Here is a 21,558-nt window from a genome sequence, read left to right on the forward strand (position 1 = left end):
CACTATAATAATAAATATAGCGAGAAAGAAAGAGAGTGTCATACCAGCCCAGCAATTGTCAATAATAGCAATCTTTATTAGAACAAATATAATGACACAAGACCTCAAAAACATAAAAACACTTAAAAGGTGCAATGAAGCACACTGTACACGACTCGGTGAGGTGAGTACAATATAGTCAACCTCACAAACCCCCTCTGGCTGTTAGAAATTTACATGGTGTAAACAAAAAAAGTCAACATGCAATACAACAGTATAATAAACAAGTGAAGCAACCCTCACTATATAACCTGTCAAAAGCCTATGTCAAATTGTTATGTAAACAAACTTTGTAAACAAAAAAGTCAACATGCAATACAAGAGTATAATAAACAAGTGAAGCAACCCTTACTATATAACCTGTCAGAAGCCTATGTCACAAGGTAAGTAGGTCCAAGCACAGGCAGGGTGTAACAGGAGGGTAAGATACACCAAGTACAGCCAGGGGGCCTATGTAATCACCAAGTACAGCCAGGGGGCCTAGGGTGTTTACGGCGGTCTCTGCATCTCCTAGAGCGTGTATGCGCCGGCTTGCAAAGATTTAAAGAGCCAGCCCGCCTATAATTGGCGCTGCCCTGCCGCCTTCCCAGATAAATTCCTGCCCCTTCCTGTGACCCTTGCTGGATCTTTGTGCCTCACAGCCTTAGAAAAAGCTCCCTAGCGATATTCCTGCGTTCCAGTGTCTCCTGCGTTCCTATGTCTCCAGCGTGGAACTCTCTTGGAACGACGCAGTCTTGCCCGCAGCCTTCAGGAAAGGTCTCTCTCCTCAAGTTAAGGACACTTTGGCCGCTCATGACCTGCCGTCTACCCTGAGAGGTCTCATCACCTTGGCCACTCGGATTGACGTGCGGTTTATGGAGCATACCGAGGAGTTACATCATGAGCAACCCCAAGGCCGTCCACAACGTCTACCCCGCCTTGCTTCTGCTTTCCAAAGGCCGCTCCAGCCTCCGGCCATACCGTCTGCAGAGGAGCTTTTGCAAGTGGATGCAGCTAGACTCTCCTCCCAAGAGCGTTCCAGAAGACGTCAGGGTAACCTCTGCCTGTATTGCGCCAGCCTGGAGCACTTCATTGGGTCGTGTCTGTTTCGTTCCCAATGTTCGGGAAACGCCAGCACCTAGGTTTCGTGGGAGAAGCGACCCTATGTGTGTGCAAAGCTTCTCGTCTGGTCATTCCCGTGCTCTTCAGTGTTGGCACCAGTAGACAGTTTCAAGTGTGTGCCTTCTTGGACTCCGGATCTGCAGGAAACTTTCTGGATGCTGCCCTGGTCTCGCAGTATCACACCCCAGTGATCCGCCTCGAGAAGCCCCTGCTCATCTCTTCAGTCAGTGGACAGATTCTCCCTGACCCTGTTCAGTATCGCACTTCTAAGTCCTTCTCTCAAGTCTTTGAAGGGTCTTCCCGCTACTTATGACGACTATGCTGATGTCTTCTCTGAAAAGCATGCGGAGACCCTACCACCGCATCGTCCATACGTTTGCCCTATAGAACTTCTGCCGGGCACATCTCCTCTATGAGGTTGAGATTACCTGCTGTCCGTGCCTGAAACAGAGGCCAAGTCGGCCTATATCAAGGAGAATCTGCAGCAGGGGTTCATCCGCAAATCCTCTTCTCCTGCCGATGCTGGTTTCTTCTTTGTGGCCAAGAAAGATGGATCTCTCCGCCCCTGCATTGATTAAAGGGTGCTCAATAAAGTGGCGGTGAAGAACCCGCTGCCATTGATCACCAGACAGGCACTTTGAGTACCTGGTCATGCCCTTTGGACTGTGCAATGCGCCTGCAGTATTTCAGGAATTTGTTAATGATATCTTCAGAGACCTGCTATACACCTGTGTTGTAGTCTACAAGATGACATCTTGGTGTTCTCTTCTGATCTGGAGTCTCATCAAGATCATGTATGGCAAGTACTTAGGCGCCTATGGGCCAACCGTCTCTAAGCCAAACTGGAGAAGTGCCAGTTCCATCAGAGGAGTCTTCTGTTTCTCGGATACATCATCTCCGATAAAGGCCACAGATGTGTCCAGCGAAGTTGTCTGCGGAACTTCAGTGGCCTTGCCTAGTGGGACTTTGTGCCATACGGAGATTCCTGGGCTTTGCAAATTATTACAAGCAATTCATTCCTCACTTCTCTTCCCTCGTATCTTCCATTGTGGCCTTAACTAGAAAAAGCGCTGATCCCAGACTGACACGGCCAGATTTAGTGAAACCGTTCCAGCTTGAGGTTGACGCCTCCTCGGTAGGTGCTGGAGCTGTGCTCATTCAGAAAGGGCCCAAAGGCCAAACGCTTACTTGCATTTTTTTTTCTAAAAGCTTCTCTGAGGCTGAGAGGAATTACTACATAGGAGATCGGGAACTCCAGGCTATTAAACTTGCCTTGGAGGAGTGGCGCTATCTTCTGGAAGGAGCTTATCACCTGGTCAGCGTATATTCTGATCAGAAGAATCTGCTGTACCTCCAGACAGCTCAGTGTCTCAATCCATGTCAAGCCCACTGGTCCCTTTTCTTTTCACGTTTTAATTTTTTTTATCCATTTTCGTCTTGCTGAGAAGAATGTTAAGGCAGAAGCTCTCCCTCGTGCCTCTGATGTTATTGGGGAAGAACCGGCTCCTCGGCATATCATCCCTCCGGAATGGTTATGGGGTTCTCTGTGCAGCCAACTACAGGTGAAATTGGACTTTTCTTCAGCGTATCACCCTCAGTCTAATGAACAAGTCGAGAGGGTTAACCAGATCTTAGGCTGCTATCTACGCCATTTTGTCTCCGCCCAACAGGGCGACTGGTCCACTCTGCTTCTATGGGCAGAGTTCTCCTACAACTCCCTGGACTCTGAGTCTTCCGGTGCTGCCCTTTTCTTTGTTGTGTATGGGAGACACCCACGTCCTCCTCGTCAGTCTCTGCTTCTGGCGTCCGCCCACACCAAAACTCAGGCTGATAAGAAACACAGGTCTCCTTCCATCTTCTCTCCAGGAGATAAAGTGTGGCTATCCTCCAGGTATGTTTGGTTGAAGATCCCCAGTAACAAACTGGGTCCACGTTTCCTGGGACCATTCCGGGTGTTGCAGTGTATTAATCCAGTTGCGTATAAGCTCCACCTTCCTCCAACCATTCGCATCCCGAATTCTTTCCACGTCTCCCTGCTGAAACCTGTCATCTTGAATTGTTTCTCCCAACAAATAGCTCCTCGTAATCCAGTGGCTCATTCCAACAATGTCTATGAAGTCAAGGAAGGGGTTCAGGTCACAGGAGAGATCCTGGGAGCCTGAGGACAACATCCTGGATCGTACTCTACTTCACAGGTTACTCCAGTCTAAGAAGAGGGGGAGGCCCAAGGGGTGCTTCTGCGACCCATTTCCCAGGTCGCAGTTGCACCTGTGTAACTCCGTGTGCCCCTGAAGCCCCTACACAGCGGAACTCGCCTCTCCTGGCTCCAGCGGCGGTCTCTGCGGCTCCCGATAATTGATGCTGGCCTGCCGCCTTCCCAGATAAATTCCCTGCCAGAGAGAACACACCAGTATGTCAGTGTGCTTGGTTTACAATCCTTGATTCTGGTGGTAGATTTCCTTTAAAGGAAATCTACCACCAGGATCAAAGATTGTAAAACTTATCTATCTGTAGCTTGTAGTTCTCAAGGAACTCAGATTCTGTGTCAGTTTGAGCTGCATCCTGGACTGCAGGGGCAGGGCTACAGTGCAGGGAGCAGAAAGAGATAATCTCAGCTCCACGGCCTCACACAGAAATCCAATATGGCGGCCAACCCCAAATCAGAAGTTAGAGGGTCATGTCTAGGGGCAACTGAAATTGTGTACAACAGGACTGATAGAGACAGGTTGAACTCTGTGAAATGCTGCACTTTTGTTAAGAACAATGAATTAGAGAATGTGCTATTTTGTTATCCTGAGTACATTTAAAAAACTTGTCTTTGTGGGAATACCCCTTTAATCATTTACATGCCACAGTCAATCACGACCACAGTGTGTAAGAGGCCTCCCCTGTGGTTCAGACCCCCAGGCCGGGGGAACCAATCCTTTCCTTGGCAGCCACAGGGTCAGATAAGAGCTACGGGACTGCCCAATGCCAGCTTACATCAGATACATTAATATTGCAGTGCAGAGGCTTACCAAATCTAGGCTTCTTCCAGTATTAAAAAGAAAATGTTAAAAAAATTAGAAAAAAGTAAAAAATGTTTTCTTTAAATAAAAAAAATAAAAGTTCATACAATAGCACATTCCCATAGAAATACCTAAAGTAGAAGGAGGAGGACTTCACATGTAGTAGCAGCATATTTAAGCAGTAACCTATTGATCCCAGCTGTACCATAAGTTTCAATTGTGCTACCACTGGTCTAGGCTGTGGCAGCTTTAGAATACATGGGCTTCCAGCTTTCAGGACGTACTGAGACCTAAAGTACAAACTGGAGCGTCCTAGCAGGGGTTAATGTTGCAGGGGTTAAGACTTCTGCCTCTGTCCTCTTCCCCAGGTAGTGTAGTAATCCTATGGGGCCCCAAGTCACTCTTCACCTCTCCCTGTGACCGGCAGCAGAGGTGCAATTTCTTACCCCAGTGATATCCTGGTGTCTATGTGGGTCTCCTCTGGGGCTGCCTTTCACTATGGCACCTGCAATTCACGCCACTCGTGGTCCAGAGGTTATGGTGGAGGTTGGGCTGTGTGTGGACCTTCTCTGGCAGTGGGGCTTGCTGGCAGGACTCCCTGCACCTCAGATGACTCAGTGCTGTAGCCCAGTCTCTGGTGCAGGATAGCTACAAGATTATGCTGGCGTGGCGATGAGCTCACTCAAACACATTAGAATCATTGGCCCCAATCTCTAATTTTTAGCACTTACCTTCAACGATCCCTTCTTGATCATTGAAGCCGTTTCCAACACAACAGTCAGTGGGGTTTGCCCATTTTAGTCTGAGGATATTGACGTTTTTGGAGTGATCATTATGATTTTCCTATGATCTTGTCTCCCAGGATCTGAGTATCAGGTATGGGTACCATCAATGGCTATGATCAGAAAACTTTTTGCAGATTAGCACTATATTGTGCCTGGAAGGTGTTTGATCAACCTGTCCTGAAGTGTTGGGTTCTTTTTATTTATAAATATGTGCTTCACAATAAAAATTATATGCTAATAGGTAGTGTCACTATAATACCTTGTGCACAAGACTGTATGGTCTTTTCTGTTCTGTATATACAGCTGTATTCTGGCCGTAAATAAGGGACGTATTGCAATAGTATGGCAACATAATGCACTGTTTCCGTACCGCATCTGTATAAAATTTGGTTGGCTGGCAAATGATGGATGGCTGACAGAATGCACCCACTGGTTCTGGGTGCTGCATGTATATATACGGCAGCAAATGGTGCACAACCGTATGGAGTCCGTATTTTATACGTTACCATTGACATATATGAGACAAATGGAATGGAAATATGGTGGAAAATAGGTCATGCTCTATATCTTTATAGATACTGAGGGGTAAAACCTGTGTTAAACGGACGGTGTTCCGTACCATTGCGACAAAATCTTGTAACTTGTCTCCTGTAATGAACAAGATATCAAAGCTTTATGGGTGAACGCCATGGATCTTGACCACTCCTACTCCAAAAATGCCTGCTGGAACTCCCTCTCCGAGGCTTCCTGGAATCTAGTCTTACAACCCACATGACATTTCCCCAGCAGCAAACCGCAGACCGCTGAAGATAAATGTGCAGCAGGAGTGATATACCATTCTATTCCCCCTTTTTTGTGATCAAAACATTTTTATTGTGATTTTTTAACACAATAAACAAACACACTGTTACACAAAAGACAAACGATAAAACATCCCAAACTCCCCTCCCCCGCCCTTTTCCCTACAACAGACAGATGAAAGCCTAGTTCTTGTCAATAGAGAGTAAGTAGCCTTGTATCACTCATGGTTACCAGGTTGCCCTACCTTTATGCTCTCAACATCATCATTAGGTAGTGAGAGCTACCTCGCAAATCTATCAGTGATCTATTCGGAAGCCCCGGCGTATCCATCCACCTTCCCCATAGCTTATCAAATTTTTTTGGGACATTTCCTTATTAAGTACCCCCCCCCCCCCCATTCCAATCTAATTATGTTGTTGACTTTATTTATAAACTCCTGCATTGTAGGAGCCGAGGTCTGGATCCACCAAGCCGCTATGGATTTGCATGCCAAATATAGTAATTTTTGTGTACATAACAGAGTAACTCCTCTATAGTATTGTTTTCAATCAATCCCAACAAGCAGACCCTCGGGTCAGGCTCCAGATCCACTGATAATATGTGTTAGCAGCTTGGCATCTGGGGTCGAACATCTGGAGCAGCATTAGTCAGAGCGCACTCCTATTTTATGGAGTAGACTTGGTGCCTTATACACCCTATGCAGGAGATGGATCTGGGATAATCGTTGGGCTTCTGACGGAGACAAGAATGGTTTCCCCCCTAGGAAGTCTGAAATTTTCCCCCACATCTGCTTCCCATTTTTCCCTTATAGTGAGGGGATATTCTTTCAGGTACTCTTCCAGAAGACTAGAGTAAATATTGGATATAAGCCCCCTCCCACTGCTAATTTTAAGACACAGTGATTTGAGGTTTGGATTACTCCGTATCTTATCGTCTTTTCATATGCATGTCTTATTTTGGAAATTTATAAAACTACGTATGTGGTAGGTGAAAGGAATGAACAGTCTGAACATCTCAGGAAGCTGTGGGTTATGCCAAATAGGGAAGTATTCACCGTGACCCTGAATTCCCAACATACTTTTAATCTCGGACCAGGTCTTTGATAATAGGGTCAAAATCGGGCACCTTAATCCATTAGTTGTTCCTGTTTTCCCTACCTCCACTGCTGCAATTGACGGTATCATGCCAGTCATTGAGGACATCAATCTGGCACTGGACCCTGCTCCCTCCACACTCTCCGCCCATCCTCTTAGCTGTTGTGCCTGTGCTGCTAGAAAATAAATCCATGGATTGGGTTTAGCCAGTCCCCCATTATCTTTGACCCTCTGCAGGGTTTCTATTTTAATCCTAGGGTGCCCCTTTTTCCATAGCAGTTCACGGAACATACTCTGTATGCTATAGAACACCCTAAATGGTATGGTATTCACCCATATTTTATTTGGGTGAAGAATATAAAGCAGCGGAGGCATAAGTATCATTTTTATTAGGTTTCCTCTACCTATCATCGATAGAGGCAGTCTACACAATGTATTTACCTTATCATTTATTCAACAAGGGGCATTAAATTATCCTCTATACAGGCATACATACAAGATAGGGTCTGTAGGTTTGTTCTTAAGTTGAATTGGTATGTAAGTCGGAACTGTATATTTTATCATTGTAATCCCAGCCAGAACTTTTTTGGTCTCTCTGACAATTGGATTTTAAAAATGTTGGGTTGTCATAAGAATCAGGATTAACACTAAAACTTCATTACAGACACCAGTGATAACTGTTATAGCTGTTTATTGTAGCCTAGGACTTAAGTACAATAAATTACCAATATCCAGAGGTCCGTTTGTAACTAGGGGTCGTATGTAAGTCGAGTGTTCTTAAGCAGGGGACCGCCTGTATAGTCCCTGGGGTCTGGAGACACCATGATGCCAAGGTACTTGAATTTTCCTACTATCCGTAGGGGCAGTGCATGAACTGGAGAGTACGGTGAAAGTGCAGCTAAAGGCAGAATTGATGACTTGTCCCAATTAATCCTTAGGCCCGACCTATCACCAAACTGCCTAATCACCTCATGACCGGTCCTATAGAGTTATCAACATCTCCCAAGTATAACAGGGCGTCATCAACGTACATACACTCCTCTCTGGTGCCTATAGGGCAGTGTTGGCACTCAGGGCCCTCTTTGTGGGCACCCAGGCCACATTTCCCCAGCAGTGAGTTGACCAGGCATGACTTAAAAAATTCACCGCCTCTTACACGGGCAATGTAGCTGCCTCTCTCAAAGTGTTATTTCAAAGCAACACATGCTCGGCTTCTTCGGCCTGTAGAAAGAGTGAGAAGGTATGGGCAGGTGCAGTTTATTGATGATGGTCTTCTTCTATTGAATTTGTGGTAGAACAGAGAGTTACTGCTTAAATTGCTGTGTTGGCACTTTGCAATAAATATGTGGGTTATTGTTGTCATTTGGGCACTCGATCTCGAAAAGGTTTGCCATCACTGCTATAGGGAAACCCTGTATTTCTGGTGCATTTCTTATAAGACTAGCCAGGGGTTCTATAGCTATCAAGAAGAGGGGGGACAGGGGCCAGCCTTGCCTTGTACCCCTCCCCTAATCTATAGCCTCTGAGAGACAGACATTTTCCCAAAGCCGAGCACTTGGTTATTCCATTCCCTTTTTATATGGTCGTGTGCATGGGGCCTAAGTTTGAGAGAATATGAGGTGGATTGAAAATCCGATGACTGCTGCTTTGGGGGTTTTAAGGGCTTCAGGGAGATCCTGTATGTGGTGGTTTAAATGGGTGGGGCGTTTGTGTAGTGGTGAGCTTTTGATCCTTGTACTGCAAGCTGGAATATAGTTGCCAATTTTACTTTGCCCTGCTGTTCATAATCCAATAAAAAAGGTTTGTTCAAGGCACTCCTGTAAAAAACCTGACTTCTTTATGCCAACTTCATAAAAGTGTTACATTGGGTGGTTAAAATGCCATTTTTAATGCTAAATGGAATTTTTAACCACCAGTGTAATGCTTTTTATGCCGTGAACTAACCTATTTTCACAGGATCTATGCTTCTGCTGGTCCACAGCATATCACGTCGAACCAGGGTTCTTGATTGGAGAGTCTTGGTTTGGATCTTACTTACACAGATGGTAGAGGATTATTGTGTAGGTCAGGGAGCTGCTATGGATTTCCATTTTTTGCTTTGATATTAGTGATGATGTGGTTTATAATGTCTTTCTTACTGGGAGTAAAAAATGCACCAAAATTCTGCTGCATTTGCAAAATTGTTGGTGCTTTGATATTTCCCCACAAAACCATGTGCCACAGCCACAACCGGTTGCTGTTATGAAGTAGAAAAAAAAACCTATTTCTTAATACATTTAGGTATGGTCCTTACAATGTAGAATGTAGAATTTTAAAAGAGTTAGGAAAAATACCAAAGTACTGCAAAAAAAGAAACAACCACTAATTTGAGAAATATCAACGGAAAATTCAAATCTTCTGGGCCAAGGTTGGCAGGAATTAACAAATATAGGCTTGTCCTGAAGAGGATAAAATGAGACTACTGATCCATAGCTAGGAGACAATTGTGGCTCCAAACCAAACAACAGATTCAATAATCAGAAATGTTGTAGTATCACTTTGATCTGGTGCAGAGGACAGTAAAAATGAGGTATAATGTATACTTTATATTCTAGGCAATCAGCAATATCCCTTACTATTTTGTACATGTGACCTAGTGATTCTATTAATAGGGCTGGGCAGCAGTGTAATTACTTTTACCATTTCAAAAACAGTTTGGACAAGAAAATTGCAGTTAAGAATTAAAACAACTTTTAAATTTATTATGACAATAACGGTTGTTACGGTTGACATACCAGCACATTATCATACCTTATCAAAGTAAAATTTAATTTGCATAAATAATTTACCACCTACATTCGTTTTTATGTATGGCAAAGAAAACTTACCACTCCAGCCACTGTAATAGGCTGCGTACATTCAGGTGAGATCCTTGCCTTTGGCAAATATGTCAAATTCATATACATTACATGTATAGGAGTGACAAGGTTGCGCTGCTGAAGTAACATGACCCATCATCATTAAAAAATGTGAACATATTTATTTGCCATCAAAATACACTGACTAAAACAGTCAGAGGCTTAAGTTAGTTCACAAAACCAAATATAGGAAATGAAATCTGCCAATGTATCAAATAAACAGAAGTGGAAATGAACATTTTTCAACATTACAGATAAGTGATGAAAGTTTGGGTCCAGGTGTTCCCTCAGGCATATTGCACACGAAATTAAAGTTCAGGCCGCCCATCTCTATTCAACATATATGTCCATGCAACTCAGTGATAAAATAGGGACAAACAGGAGGATATACAGTTTTCATAACATGGTAGTACAGTGGTTATAGACAGTATATGTGATAAAATATACATAAAAAAATAAATAAGAGGCAGCCCTCTGAGATATTCTAAAATTTAATGAGGACACAGACCAGTGAAATCCAATTTTGCCCTTTTGCGTAGTCATACTCCAGGACTGTGCATTGTGTTTGGAGGAGCAACTAAGGAAAAAAAAGAAGAGATGTAAAATAGTTTGATGTAAAGTATTTACACACACACACACACAAAAATAAATAAAATGTAACATATATACATACATATTTGTGTGTGAGAGTATCTCTTACCATTTGGATTGTACATAGGAGGCCCGGGTGGGTATAAAGGGAACTGGACATCTGGTCCACTTGGTGGATACAAAGGAACAGGTTCATATGCTGGTGGAGACGAAGCAAACTTAGGGTCCATTGGGTATAGTGGTTGTGAAGGATAAGGAGCCTGCATAGGGTAAGGAGATTGCATAGGATATGGTGGCTGCATAGGATATGGCGGCTGCGTAGGATATGAAGGCTGCGTAGGATATAAAGGCTGGGTATGATATGATGGATGCTGAGACATACCAGACATCTGGGTTTCTTGCACTAAAACATAAAAAAAAACAAGATTGTTCTCTACATTGACAGTACAAACATTAACCCAATACATCCCCAAAACCCCTTGAGGATGCCCCCTGCTATAATATTTTTATATCACTTTACCAGAGATCGTAACAATAGAATGCTTTTTATATCACTAAGTGTACTGCAGACACTTGGTGAATACAGCTACTTATTCTGCGAGACAAATATCACAGAAACTTGATGTTAATACACAGTGTATGTGCAATATGGTTTTAGCTAGGTGAACCTACTAGTATACTGGACAATATTATCAACATAATGCATAGTAGCCACTCCGTATGCCCCTCACTGTGAATCACTGTTTTAAAGGGAACCTGTCACCAGGAGACCCATTTTTTGCACCACCAGTCCCCACAGAGCATAGTACTACACTGCCAAAGAGTTTTTGTATAAGAAATAGGTTTTATAGAAAAAGAAATTATACCAAATGAACCAATTGCCACAGTCACCGTGTGAGTTAGTCCGAGCAGTCGGCTGTACCTACCACCTAAGGGGGAATATATCTTAAAGCAAGGTGGGTAAAATCTAACTTTTATTCAAATTACTCTAAAAACTTATTTTTATAACATATTAGAAAATTACATAAATTGCCAGAAACAACAATATGTTGCTAAACATCGACCTAGCAATCACGCATATAATAAATAACAGTACAACGTGATTCCTACCAAATATGAAGTGTCAGTTTGTACTTATCAGGAGGATAGCAATGTGTAAAGTAGTCCAAAAACGCTATCCTATATCACATGGAGACCCATCTGGACCTAGTGTGGTATCCAAACATATGTACGGGAAGAGCTGGAGCTATATAGTTTTGTTTGTACGTGTCAATCTCACCGTTCAAACTAAATATGTAATAGACACCCGTCATATGAGCGCAATATGAATACAGTATTGATGTACATACATATAATCAGCACTATATATATATGGTATGTTCTTACCAACTGCCACTCCAAGCAAGGAAGATTAGAAAAAGAGTAAAGGGTAGTCTTACCAGTCCTGCAGATCTCGGGTCATCAGGTACTTCCCTTCATATAGAGACCCTAAGTAACCCTTAGCTCACCAATCTCCTATAAGCGCCCAGACTCCCGTCCTCACAAGGACGGTCCACAGCTGTCCCTGTTGGATACCTTGCCCTCTCTCAAACGGTCTCCAGATAATAAAAAATCTTTCAATCCCAACGCGTTTCCTCTGTAATGATGCAGATTCATCAGGGGACAAACAATCCAGTTGGACTAATCCTCTACTGAAGAAAAGAAAAAAGATGTGAAGCTCATTCTAAAAACAACAGAGCAGTGGCCCCATTGAATATGCACCCCGGCATAATGAATACCGGATGCGTGGCTGGCGTATGCAGGACTTCTCTGCGCGTGTCCGGCTGTTTATACAGCTCGTGGCGCGTTCAGTCTGCTTGTTTCCGCCTATCCACACGTGACCTGGTCACATGATCGGTCACCTGATTGAGTGAGGCGGGTCCCTGGGATCGTGACGCGAGGCCCGGAATCGTAAGTACACGCCCCGCTTCTACCCCGCTGTCATCGGCCCCAGCGATAAGACCAAAACCATCCAGAAACATATAAGTCCTTATAAGTTACGATCATTCAATTAATGACAGTTCTGGTAACAATAACAAGTACATAGTATGATATTTCCGGCAGTAATATCGCCTCGGTTAATTAGACCACTATTGGAGGCGTATATATTAAGAACTTAAACGGACAAAACAATACAGCAGCTAGACTAAGGCAATAGAGAAAAGGTTCAGTCAGGAATAAGGTGTTACTGACATAAAAGATTCCAATTCAAGCAAAGAGTATCATTAGTAATTAATTACAAGGTCAAATATAAATTGCATAATAGCCGTATTAGAACATTTTATGCAAGGTAAGTAGGGGACATCCTATGTATCTATGAATGCAGCAAAGCTCAATGTTTCGTTCAGCCCTGCTGGTGCTACAGTTCCCAGTCTGAAAATCCACCTCGTTTCCATCTGAAGGATTTTTTTGTCCCAATTTCCTCCTCTTACGTTGCGTGGTATATGAATAATACCATGAAATCTTAGTACATTCATGTCACCCTGATGACAGTCACGGACATGTTTAGCAATGGAGGTATCTCTCGAATGTCTAATATCGGCAAGATGTTCACCGATTCTCCTCCTCAACTCACGAAAAGTTTTACCAATATATTCCAACCCACATTTACATATCACTCTATATATCACACCTTTTGTTTTGCAGTTAATGAAGGTTTTGATAAAGATCCGTTCTCCAGTCACGTTTGCCTTGAACTCTTTGGTCACTAAAATAAAGGGACATGCTGCACAACCACTACATCTGTGGGAGCCCCTCGGTCTTGCCTCATCGAGCCACGTCACTCTATTTGTGCTAGAAAAATGGCTATGAACTAGCCTGTCTTTAAGGGAACGGCCTTTTCTATAGGTGATAGACGGTGATTCACCAATGGCATCTGAGATATCTGGGTCCATCCGAAGGGTATCCCAGTGCTTGGAGATTATCTCCCTTATTTTCTCAGACCCGTTGCTGAATGTGGTAATGAATCTGGTAATACCATCGGAGTCATCTTTGGCGGTTGGAACTAGCAGAACTTCCCGGTCGCTCTTCAGAGCGTTTTGGATCAATAATATCACCCAAAATATAGGGATCTATCTAGACAGAATATTGAGACCCTATGTGGAGTCTCTTCAATCTTACACTCGAGATTCACTAGATCTGTTGAGAAGACTTGATGGGGTCTCGGTAGAGGAGGATTGGCTTCTTGCGTCAATTGACGTGGAAGCCCTCTATTCCTCAATTCCCCACGAGAAAGGGCTGTCTGCAGTCTCCCACTTTCTTAGATCAAGAGGGACGCAATTCAGACAGCATGATGACTTCGTGCTAAGATCTTTGTTGTTCTGTCTTACTCACAATTATTTTCTGTTTGACGGTAAATTCTACCACCAGCTCAGGGGCACGGCTATGGGTTGGCCTTGTGCGCCAACCTATGCCAACTTGCTCCTGGGCTGGTGGGAGGATACCGTCATTTTTGCACAAGAGAACTCGTTTTTTCAATATATTGAAATTTGGTTAAGATATATCGACGACGTCCTGGTGATTTGGAAGGGACCCAAATCTCTCTTCATAGAGTTTGTAGAAAGTCTTAATGTTAATGACATTGGTTTGAAATTTACATTTGACTTGAGTCATGACAAATTGCCATTTTTAGACGTGCTACTTACCAAAGGTTATGACGGCACTGTACATACGGAGGTATTCAGAAAAGCGACTGCTACCAATTCTCTCTTGAGGTGGGAAAGTAGCCATCCTGTACCCCTCAAGAGAGGAATACCACGAGGACAATACCTCAGATTACGTAGAAACTGTTCAGACATGAACACGTTTCTAAAACAAGCAGATGACCTGAGAATAAGGTTTCTTCAAAAAGGGTATCCAGATAGGATCCTGAGGAATGCCTTCCAAAACGCTCTGAAGAGCGACCGGGAAGTTCTGCTAGTTCCAACCGCCAAAGATGACTCCGATGGTATTACCAGATTCATTACCACATTCAGCAACGGGTCTGAGAAAATAAGGGAGATAATCTCCAAGCACTGGGATACCCTTCGGATGGACCCAGATATCTCAGATGCCATTGGTGAATCACCGTCTATCACCTATAGAAAAGGCCGTTCCCTTAAAGACAGGCTAGTTCATAGCCATTTTTCTAGCACAAATAGAGTGACGTGGCTCGATGAGGCAAGACCGAGGGGCTCCCACAGATGTAGTGGTTGTGCAGCATGTCCCTTTATTTTAGTGACCAAAGAGTTCAAGGCAAACGTGACTGGAGAACGGATCTTTATCAAAACCTTCATTAACTGCAAAACGAAAGGTGTGATATATAGAGTGATATGTAAATGTGGGTTGGAATATATTGGTAAAACTTTTCGTGAGTTGAGGAGGAGAATCGGTGAACATCTTGCCGATATTAGACATTCGAGAGATACCTCCATTGCTAAACATGTCCGTGACTGTCATCAGGGTGACATGAATGTACTAAGATTTCATGGTATTATTCATATACCACGCAACGTAAGAGGAGGAAATTGGGACAAAAAAATCCTTCAGATGGAAACGAGGTGGATTTTCAGACTGGGAACTGTAGCACCAGCAGGGCTGAACGAAACATTGAGCTTTGCTGCATTCATAGATACATAGGATCTCCCCTACTTACCTTGCATAAAATGTTCTAATACGGCTATTATGCAATTTATATTTGACCTTGTAATTAATTACTAATGATACTCTTTGCTTGAATTGGAATCTTTTATGTCAGTAACACCTTATTCCTGACTGAACCTTTTCTCTATTGCCTTAGTCTAGCTGCTGTATTGTTTTGTCCGTTTAAGTTCTTAATATATACGCCTCCAATAGTGGTCTAATTAACCGAGGCGATATTACTGCCGGAAATATCATACTATGTACTTGTTATTGTTACCAGAACTGTCATTAATTGAATGATCGTAACTTATAAGGACTTATATGTTTCTGGATGGTTTTGGTCTTATCGCTGGGGCCGATGACAGCGGGGTAGAAGCGGGGCGTGTACTTACGATTCCGGGCCTCGCGTCACGATCCCAGGGACCCGCCTCACTCAATCAGGTGACGATCATGTGACCAGGTCACGTGTGGATAGGCGGAAACAAGCAGACTGAACGCGCCACGAGCTGTATAAACAGCCGGACACGCGCAGAGAAGTCCTGCATACGCCAGCCACGCATCCGGTATTCATTATGCCGGGGTGCATATTCAATGGGGCCACTGCTCTGTTGTTTTTAGAATGAGCTTCACATCTTTTTTCTTTTCTTCAGTAGAGGATTAGTCCAACTGGATTGTTTGTCCCCTGATGAATCTGCATCATTACAGAGGAAACGCGTTGGGATTGAAAGATTTTTTATTATCTGGAGACCGTTTGAGAGAGGGCAAGGTATCCAACAGGGACAGCTGTGGACCGTCCTTGTGAGGACGGGAGTCTGGGCGCTTATAGGAGATTGGTGAGCTAAGGGTTACTTAGGGTCTCTATATGAAGGGAAGTACCTGATGACCCGAGATCTGCAGGACTGGTAAGACTACCCTTTACTCTTTTTCTAATCTTCCTTGCTTGGAGTGGCAGTTGGTAAGAACATACCATATATATATAGTGCTGATTATATGTATGTACATCAATACTGTATTCATATTGCGCTCATATGACGGGTGTCTATTACATATTTAGTTTGAACGGTGAGATTGACACGTACAAACAAAACTATATAGCTCCAGCTCTTCCCGTACATATGTTTGGATACCACACTAGGTCCAGATGGGTCTCCATGTGATATAGGATAGCGTTTTTGGACTACTTTACACATTGCTATCCTCCTGATAAGTACAAACTGACACTTCGTATTTGGTAGGAATCACGTTGTACTGTTATTTATTATATGCGTGATTGCTAGGTCGATGTTTAGCAACATATTGTTGTTTCTGGCAATTTATGTAATTTTCTAATATGTTATAAAAATAAGTTTTTAGAGTAATTTGAATAAAAGTTAGATTTTACCCACCTTGCTTTAAGATTTATAGAAAAAGAAATTACTATATATTATATATATTGTAACTTTCAATGCCATGTTTTACTAGGCACTTGTCCCCAGTGAGTGGCTACAGGAGCAGGATCTCCACGGATCGTCCTTCTTGTTCACTGACAACATTGGATCAGTGGAAAAAACTGAAGTGTGAAAAAGTCAATTGAAAAGTTTGGCATCAGTGAAAAATCACTGAAGTCTGGAACAGAAAACCCATCTGCGTAGGCCAGAATGGGTTCAATGAAAAATTACTGATGTGAAAAAAAAAAAAAAAAACGCCAGTGTGAGTCTGCCATGAGTTGGTAATTACGAGTTGTTGTGTTTTTTTGTAGTGCTTGTGGTCCCTGCATAACAGCTGGAGAATTGAATAAATACAAAAAGGTCATTAAAGGGGTATTCCCATCTGGGCATTCACATTTAATTAAATTCATTTGCCATATGTAAACATTTCTTCAATTGGATGTTATTTAAAAAAATGTTCCTGTGTGAAGATAATTTCTCATAAATGTAGCCATGTTGACCCTTCCTCAGATACGACCACCTCACATTTTGGCAGCGGTGGCCAGACATGCGCAAGACATGTCTTGCATGACCACATGGATTCAGGGATCATTACTACAGGACTGATGTGGGACATGTAGTAACTCCTCAGACATTTATTATTCAGAAACTTTTTGTTTCTTTGTGCAATCACTCCAGCAGAGGTGGCCGTATCCAGGGAAACAGTCTTGTTGCCAAGGGACCTTAGGACTACATTTATGAGAAATTATCTTGACACAAGAACATTTTTTTTTAAATAACATCAAATTGAACATATGTACACTCACCGGCCACTTTATTAGGTACACCATGCTAGTAACGGGTTGGACCCCCCTTTGCCTTCAGAACTGCCTCAATTCTTCGTGGCATAGATTCAACAAGGTGCTGGAAGCATTCCTCAGAGATTTTGGTCCATATTGGCATGATGGCATCACACAGTTGCCGCAGATTTGTCGGCTGCACATCCATGATGCGAATCTCCCGTTCCACCACATCCCAAAGATGCTCTATTGGATTGAGATCTGGTGACTGTGGAGGCCATTTGAGTACAGTGAACTCATTGTCATGTTCAAGAAACCAGTCTGAGATGATTCCAGCTTTATGACATGGCGCATTATAGTGCATCAACAAGGCATTTCCGCCCACAGAACTGCCGCTCACTGGATGTTTTTTCTTTTTCGGACCATTCTCTGTAAACCCTAGAGATGGTTGTGCGTGAAAATCCCAGTAGATCAGCAGTTTCTGAAATACTCAGACCAGCCCTTCTGGCACCAACAACCATGCCACGTTCAAAGGCACTCAAATCACCTTTCTTCCCCATACTGATGCTTGGTTTGAACTGCAGGAGATTGTCTTGACCATGTCTACATGCCTAAATGCACTGAGTTGCCGCCATGTGATTGGCTGATTAGAAATTAAGTGTTAACGAGCAGTTGGACAGGTGTACCTAATAAAGTGGCCGGTGAGTGTATATATATGGCAGATTAATGAAACTGAATGTGAATGCCCAGATGAGAATACCCCTTTAAGAAGGCTAGCAGCATAAGAGAGATATCAAGGGGAGAGTAGGAATCTATTCTTCATCATCGTATGCTGAATAAGCTGGAGGGCATATTGCATAATCAGTGCCACCCACATTATCACTTGGCACAAGCACAAAAGAGTTATTTTAGTGAGATTTACTAATATAAGATGCAGAACGGATAGAAGGTATAGAAAATCTTTCATGCTTAGCGTTCTTCATTTTGTCAACAACAAATTGAGGTGCAGATGCCATTGTTTGCTGAAATTGGCACTCACTTTATTTTGTCTGCCATCGATGTACTTTTGTCTTTATGAATCTTTTTACTTATATATTTGTATTTGTAGTGTCTGTGAAGTCTCTCTGTTGTGATGCCTATTTGTATCTTTTATGGAATGTGACACCTAATTATGTGTGAAGACAAATTATTATTACAATGATCAGTAATCTACTGATACAAGTCCTGCCACAGTCTTTATTGACCACTTTAACACCTGACTTCTTCACTTCCTCTCTTTTGACATCCTCATCAAGACCCCCACTCATACAGCTACCTCTAGACACCTCTCACAATGGTCTTACACCGCCACTCATAAATAGGGCCATATTTTCACCAGCCTCTGTTCCCTATGTAATCTGTCTCAATCTTACACTTCTTCCACCACAACTTCTCTCCATTCACTCAAGCAGACCACAAGAGTATACACGCAACTAGGAACCTCAAGCATCTAGACATCCACAACCGCTCTGAATCTTTTACAATTCTACCAAATCTTGAGGCAGAAACTGCTGATACCTACTACAACACCATTATTACCTCAGCCCTTGCCACTGCAGCCCCCTCATCCTCACTACAACTAGACAAACCAATCCGGTTTGATTAACGACAATTGGAGAAATCCCTCTCTAAGGTAGTGATTTGATGCATTATGAAGCAACATACCTTGAGAATGCTGTAGCTACACTGATGCAGAATTGTATCTTGGTTAATGCCTGCTTGGTTAAGTTGTTTTGCTGATAAAACAGTTATACAATTATGATAATAAAACTCTGAAGCTTCTGTGGCTGCCTCTGCCTTCTCCTAGCACATTATTCACTGTGCAGGAGAGGATGATGTAATCCCTGGGTTGTGCCTGAAGGCAGAATAATAAATTGCTGCACCTTCCCCCAGCTACTGTGTATGAGTGATCCAGCTCAGGTTGATTAGTCATGTATTACAAGCTCCATGTAATTTGTTTATTTAGGCAGCCAGTCTGACCCAGCTTTCCCAAGGTACTGAATGTTATAATTGTTTTTTTTTTAGCAAAACCACTAGCTTAGGGATTAAACAAGATATGATCCTGCATCAGTGTAGCTAGTGCATTCTCAAGTTATGTTTGCTTCATAATGCATCAAATCAAAAGGTAGGGTTCCTTTAAAGGCAATCGGTCACCAGCAATTGGCCTAATAAACCACTACCACTATATTGTCAAACAGCATAATAACTTGTAGTTTTTGTTTCTTTCATCGTCCAGTGTGATGGCATCATCTAGAAAATGAACTTTGAAGTGAGATAAAAATTGGTTGTATAATGTCTAGGAGGTCGAGAGTTAACACTGAAGTCAAGGTGGGGTGCTACAAACGCCTCCACCTCTGTGATTGACATCATGCATCTGGCTGCAGGGTTAGTAATGTCTCTGGATTCAGGACCATCAATTACAGTGAAGGGGGCTTTCTGATGATGACAGAGCATCACTTCAGTGTTAAAATCCCCCCCCTCCTTGTCTTTATACAACCAGCTTACTTCTCACTTCAAAATTGATTTTCTGGATGATGCCACCAAACTGGGTCATGAAAGAAATACAACTATGAAGGTGTTCAGCTGCTTGGCAATATACTGGTAGGGGTTTATTAGGACATTCTTGCACTTATTGTTATTCAACATGTTAACACGAAGTGCATGACAATCACATCTTCATTCCAATCATAAGAAAAATAAAAATATAATCATTCAGCTCTCTGAATATCCCACATATATACATATGAGATATATTTAATTTTAGAATTATCTTTATTTGTATCTTAGCTCTTTATTCTATAATTGGTAGAGGTGAGCACTTGGGCACTTCAGTGCCATTCTGCCCTTTTTTGCCTAGCCTGCGATCTCAAAAACGCAACCAAAGAGACTTGTTTATAAGGTTTACACCTTAGAATCTTTCATGTAGGTTTTATGTCTATGTATCATATATTTTGTCTCTGAACATAGTGACATATATTGTCTTCTGAACATAGTGATACAGATAACATTTTTTGTCAAAATGATTCTTGGTGTACAGTGTGAATTGGTGCTAGGTGTCGATTTTTTATTTAAAATTTTTATTTGGCCTATACAAGTTAGTGTTAGGCACCTGTATAACACCGATAGCAGATCCACTGTCCTACTATTATATCATATATAGTTTTCAGGGTTAGTTAATTGCTGAGATAAATTTCAAAATTAGAATAGAATAGTGATGGCTAACCTATAACATTTACTTGTGTTAGAGGTGACACCGAGAGTTTTTTTTCTCTCGCCTTTGTACCCACCACAGTTACCGCTAAGCAATACTGGAGGAAGAGAACTTTATGTCATAAGAGCTACAAATAATACAAATTGACACACCGAGCTCAAAAGATTAGCCATAACTGACAATCCATCCTTAAAGGGGTTTTCCCATCTGGGCATTTACATTTAATTTAATTCATTTGCCATACGTAAACATTTCTTCAATTCAATGTTATTAAAAAAAAAAAATGTTCCTGTGTGAAGATAATTTCCCATAAATGTAGCCATGTTGTCCCTTAGAAACGAGATTGCTGCCAAAATGTGAGGTGGTCCAGTCCGAGGAAGCTATGAAGGGGCAACCAACACTCTAAACTTCAGGAGGGCAAATTTTCAGCAACTAAGGGAAGACCTTAAAGGCATAGACTGGGATAATGTTCTCAAAGACAAAAATGGGACTTTTTCTCATATATTCTGAAAAAGTCCTGTGAGAAACACATACCTTATGGGAAAAAGCATAAAAGGAACAAGAAAAACCCTATGTGGCTAACTAGTCTTGTAAGGAAAGCAATAAGCGAGAAAGATAAAGCGTTTAAGGTGCTAAAACGTGAAGGTAGCGATGAGGCATTACAGGATTATAGAGAGAAAAATAAATCCTGTAAAAAGCAGATAAAGGCCGCAAAAATAGAGACTGAGAGAAATATTGCCAGGGAGAGCAAAAATAATCCCAAATTATTTTTCAAGTATATGAATGATAAGAAACTAAAAACAGAGAGTGTGGGTCCCCTTAGAAATAACATGGGGGTCATGGTGGAAGGAGATGAGGAAAGGGCCAATCTACTGAATGTCGCCTTCTCAACTGTCTTTACCCAGGAAAATCCCCTGGGTAAAGACACAATGAGGAATAATGTAAATTCTTTTTATAATGTCAACAGTTTAACCCAGGAAGAGGTACGGCGCCGCCTCTCAACCACTAAGATAGATAAATCACCTGGGCCAGATGGCATACACCCCCGGGTTCTGTATGAATTATGTACGGTGATAGACAGACCGTTATTTTTAATATTTGAAGATTCACTGAGGACTGGTTATGTT

General features: G+C 42.3%; 1 protein-coding gene across 2 annotated transcripts in view; it reads right to left on the reverse strand.

Moving 5' to 3' along the window:
* Positions 1 to 9,548: 9,548 nt before the first annotated feature.
* SHISA4 (shisa family member 4) overlaps positions 9,549 to 21,558 on the reverse strand; it is a 34,075-nt gene continuing 22,065 nt past the window's right edge. For both annotated transcript variants that reach the window (XM_072137130.1, XM_072137131.1), the window contains 2 exons: positions 10,426 to 10,719; positions 9,549 to 10,302 (listed from right to left, as the gene is read on the reverse strand). In XM_072137130.1, coding sequence (XP_071993231.1) covers positions 10,265 to 10,302; positions 10,426 to 10,719 — 332 coding nt within the window. In that variant the 3' untranslated portion in view covers positions 9,549 to 10,264. The remainder of the gene's footprint in view (positions 10,303 to 10,425; positions 10,720 to 21,558) is intronic.

Source organism: Engystomops pustulosus, chromosome 2 (assembly GCF_040894005.1).
Source record: "Engystomops pustulosus chromosome 2, aEngPut4.maternal, whole genome shotgun sequence".
Taxonomy (NCBI): Eukaryota; Metazoa; Chordata; class Amphibia; order Anura; family Leptodactylidae; genus Engystomops; species Engystomops pustulosus.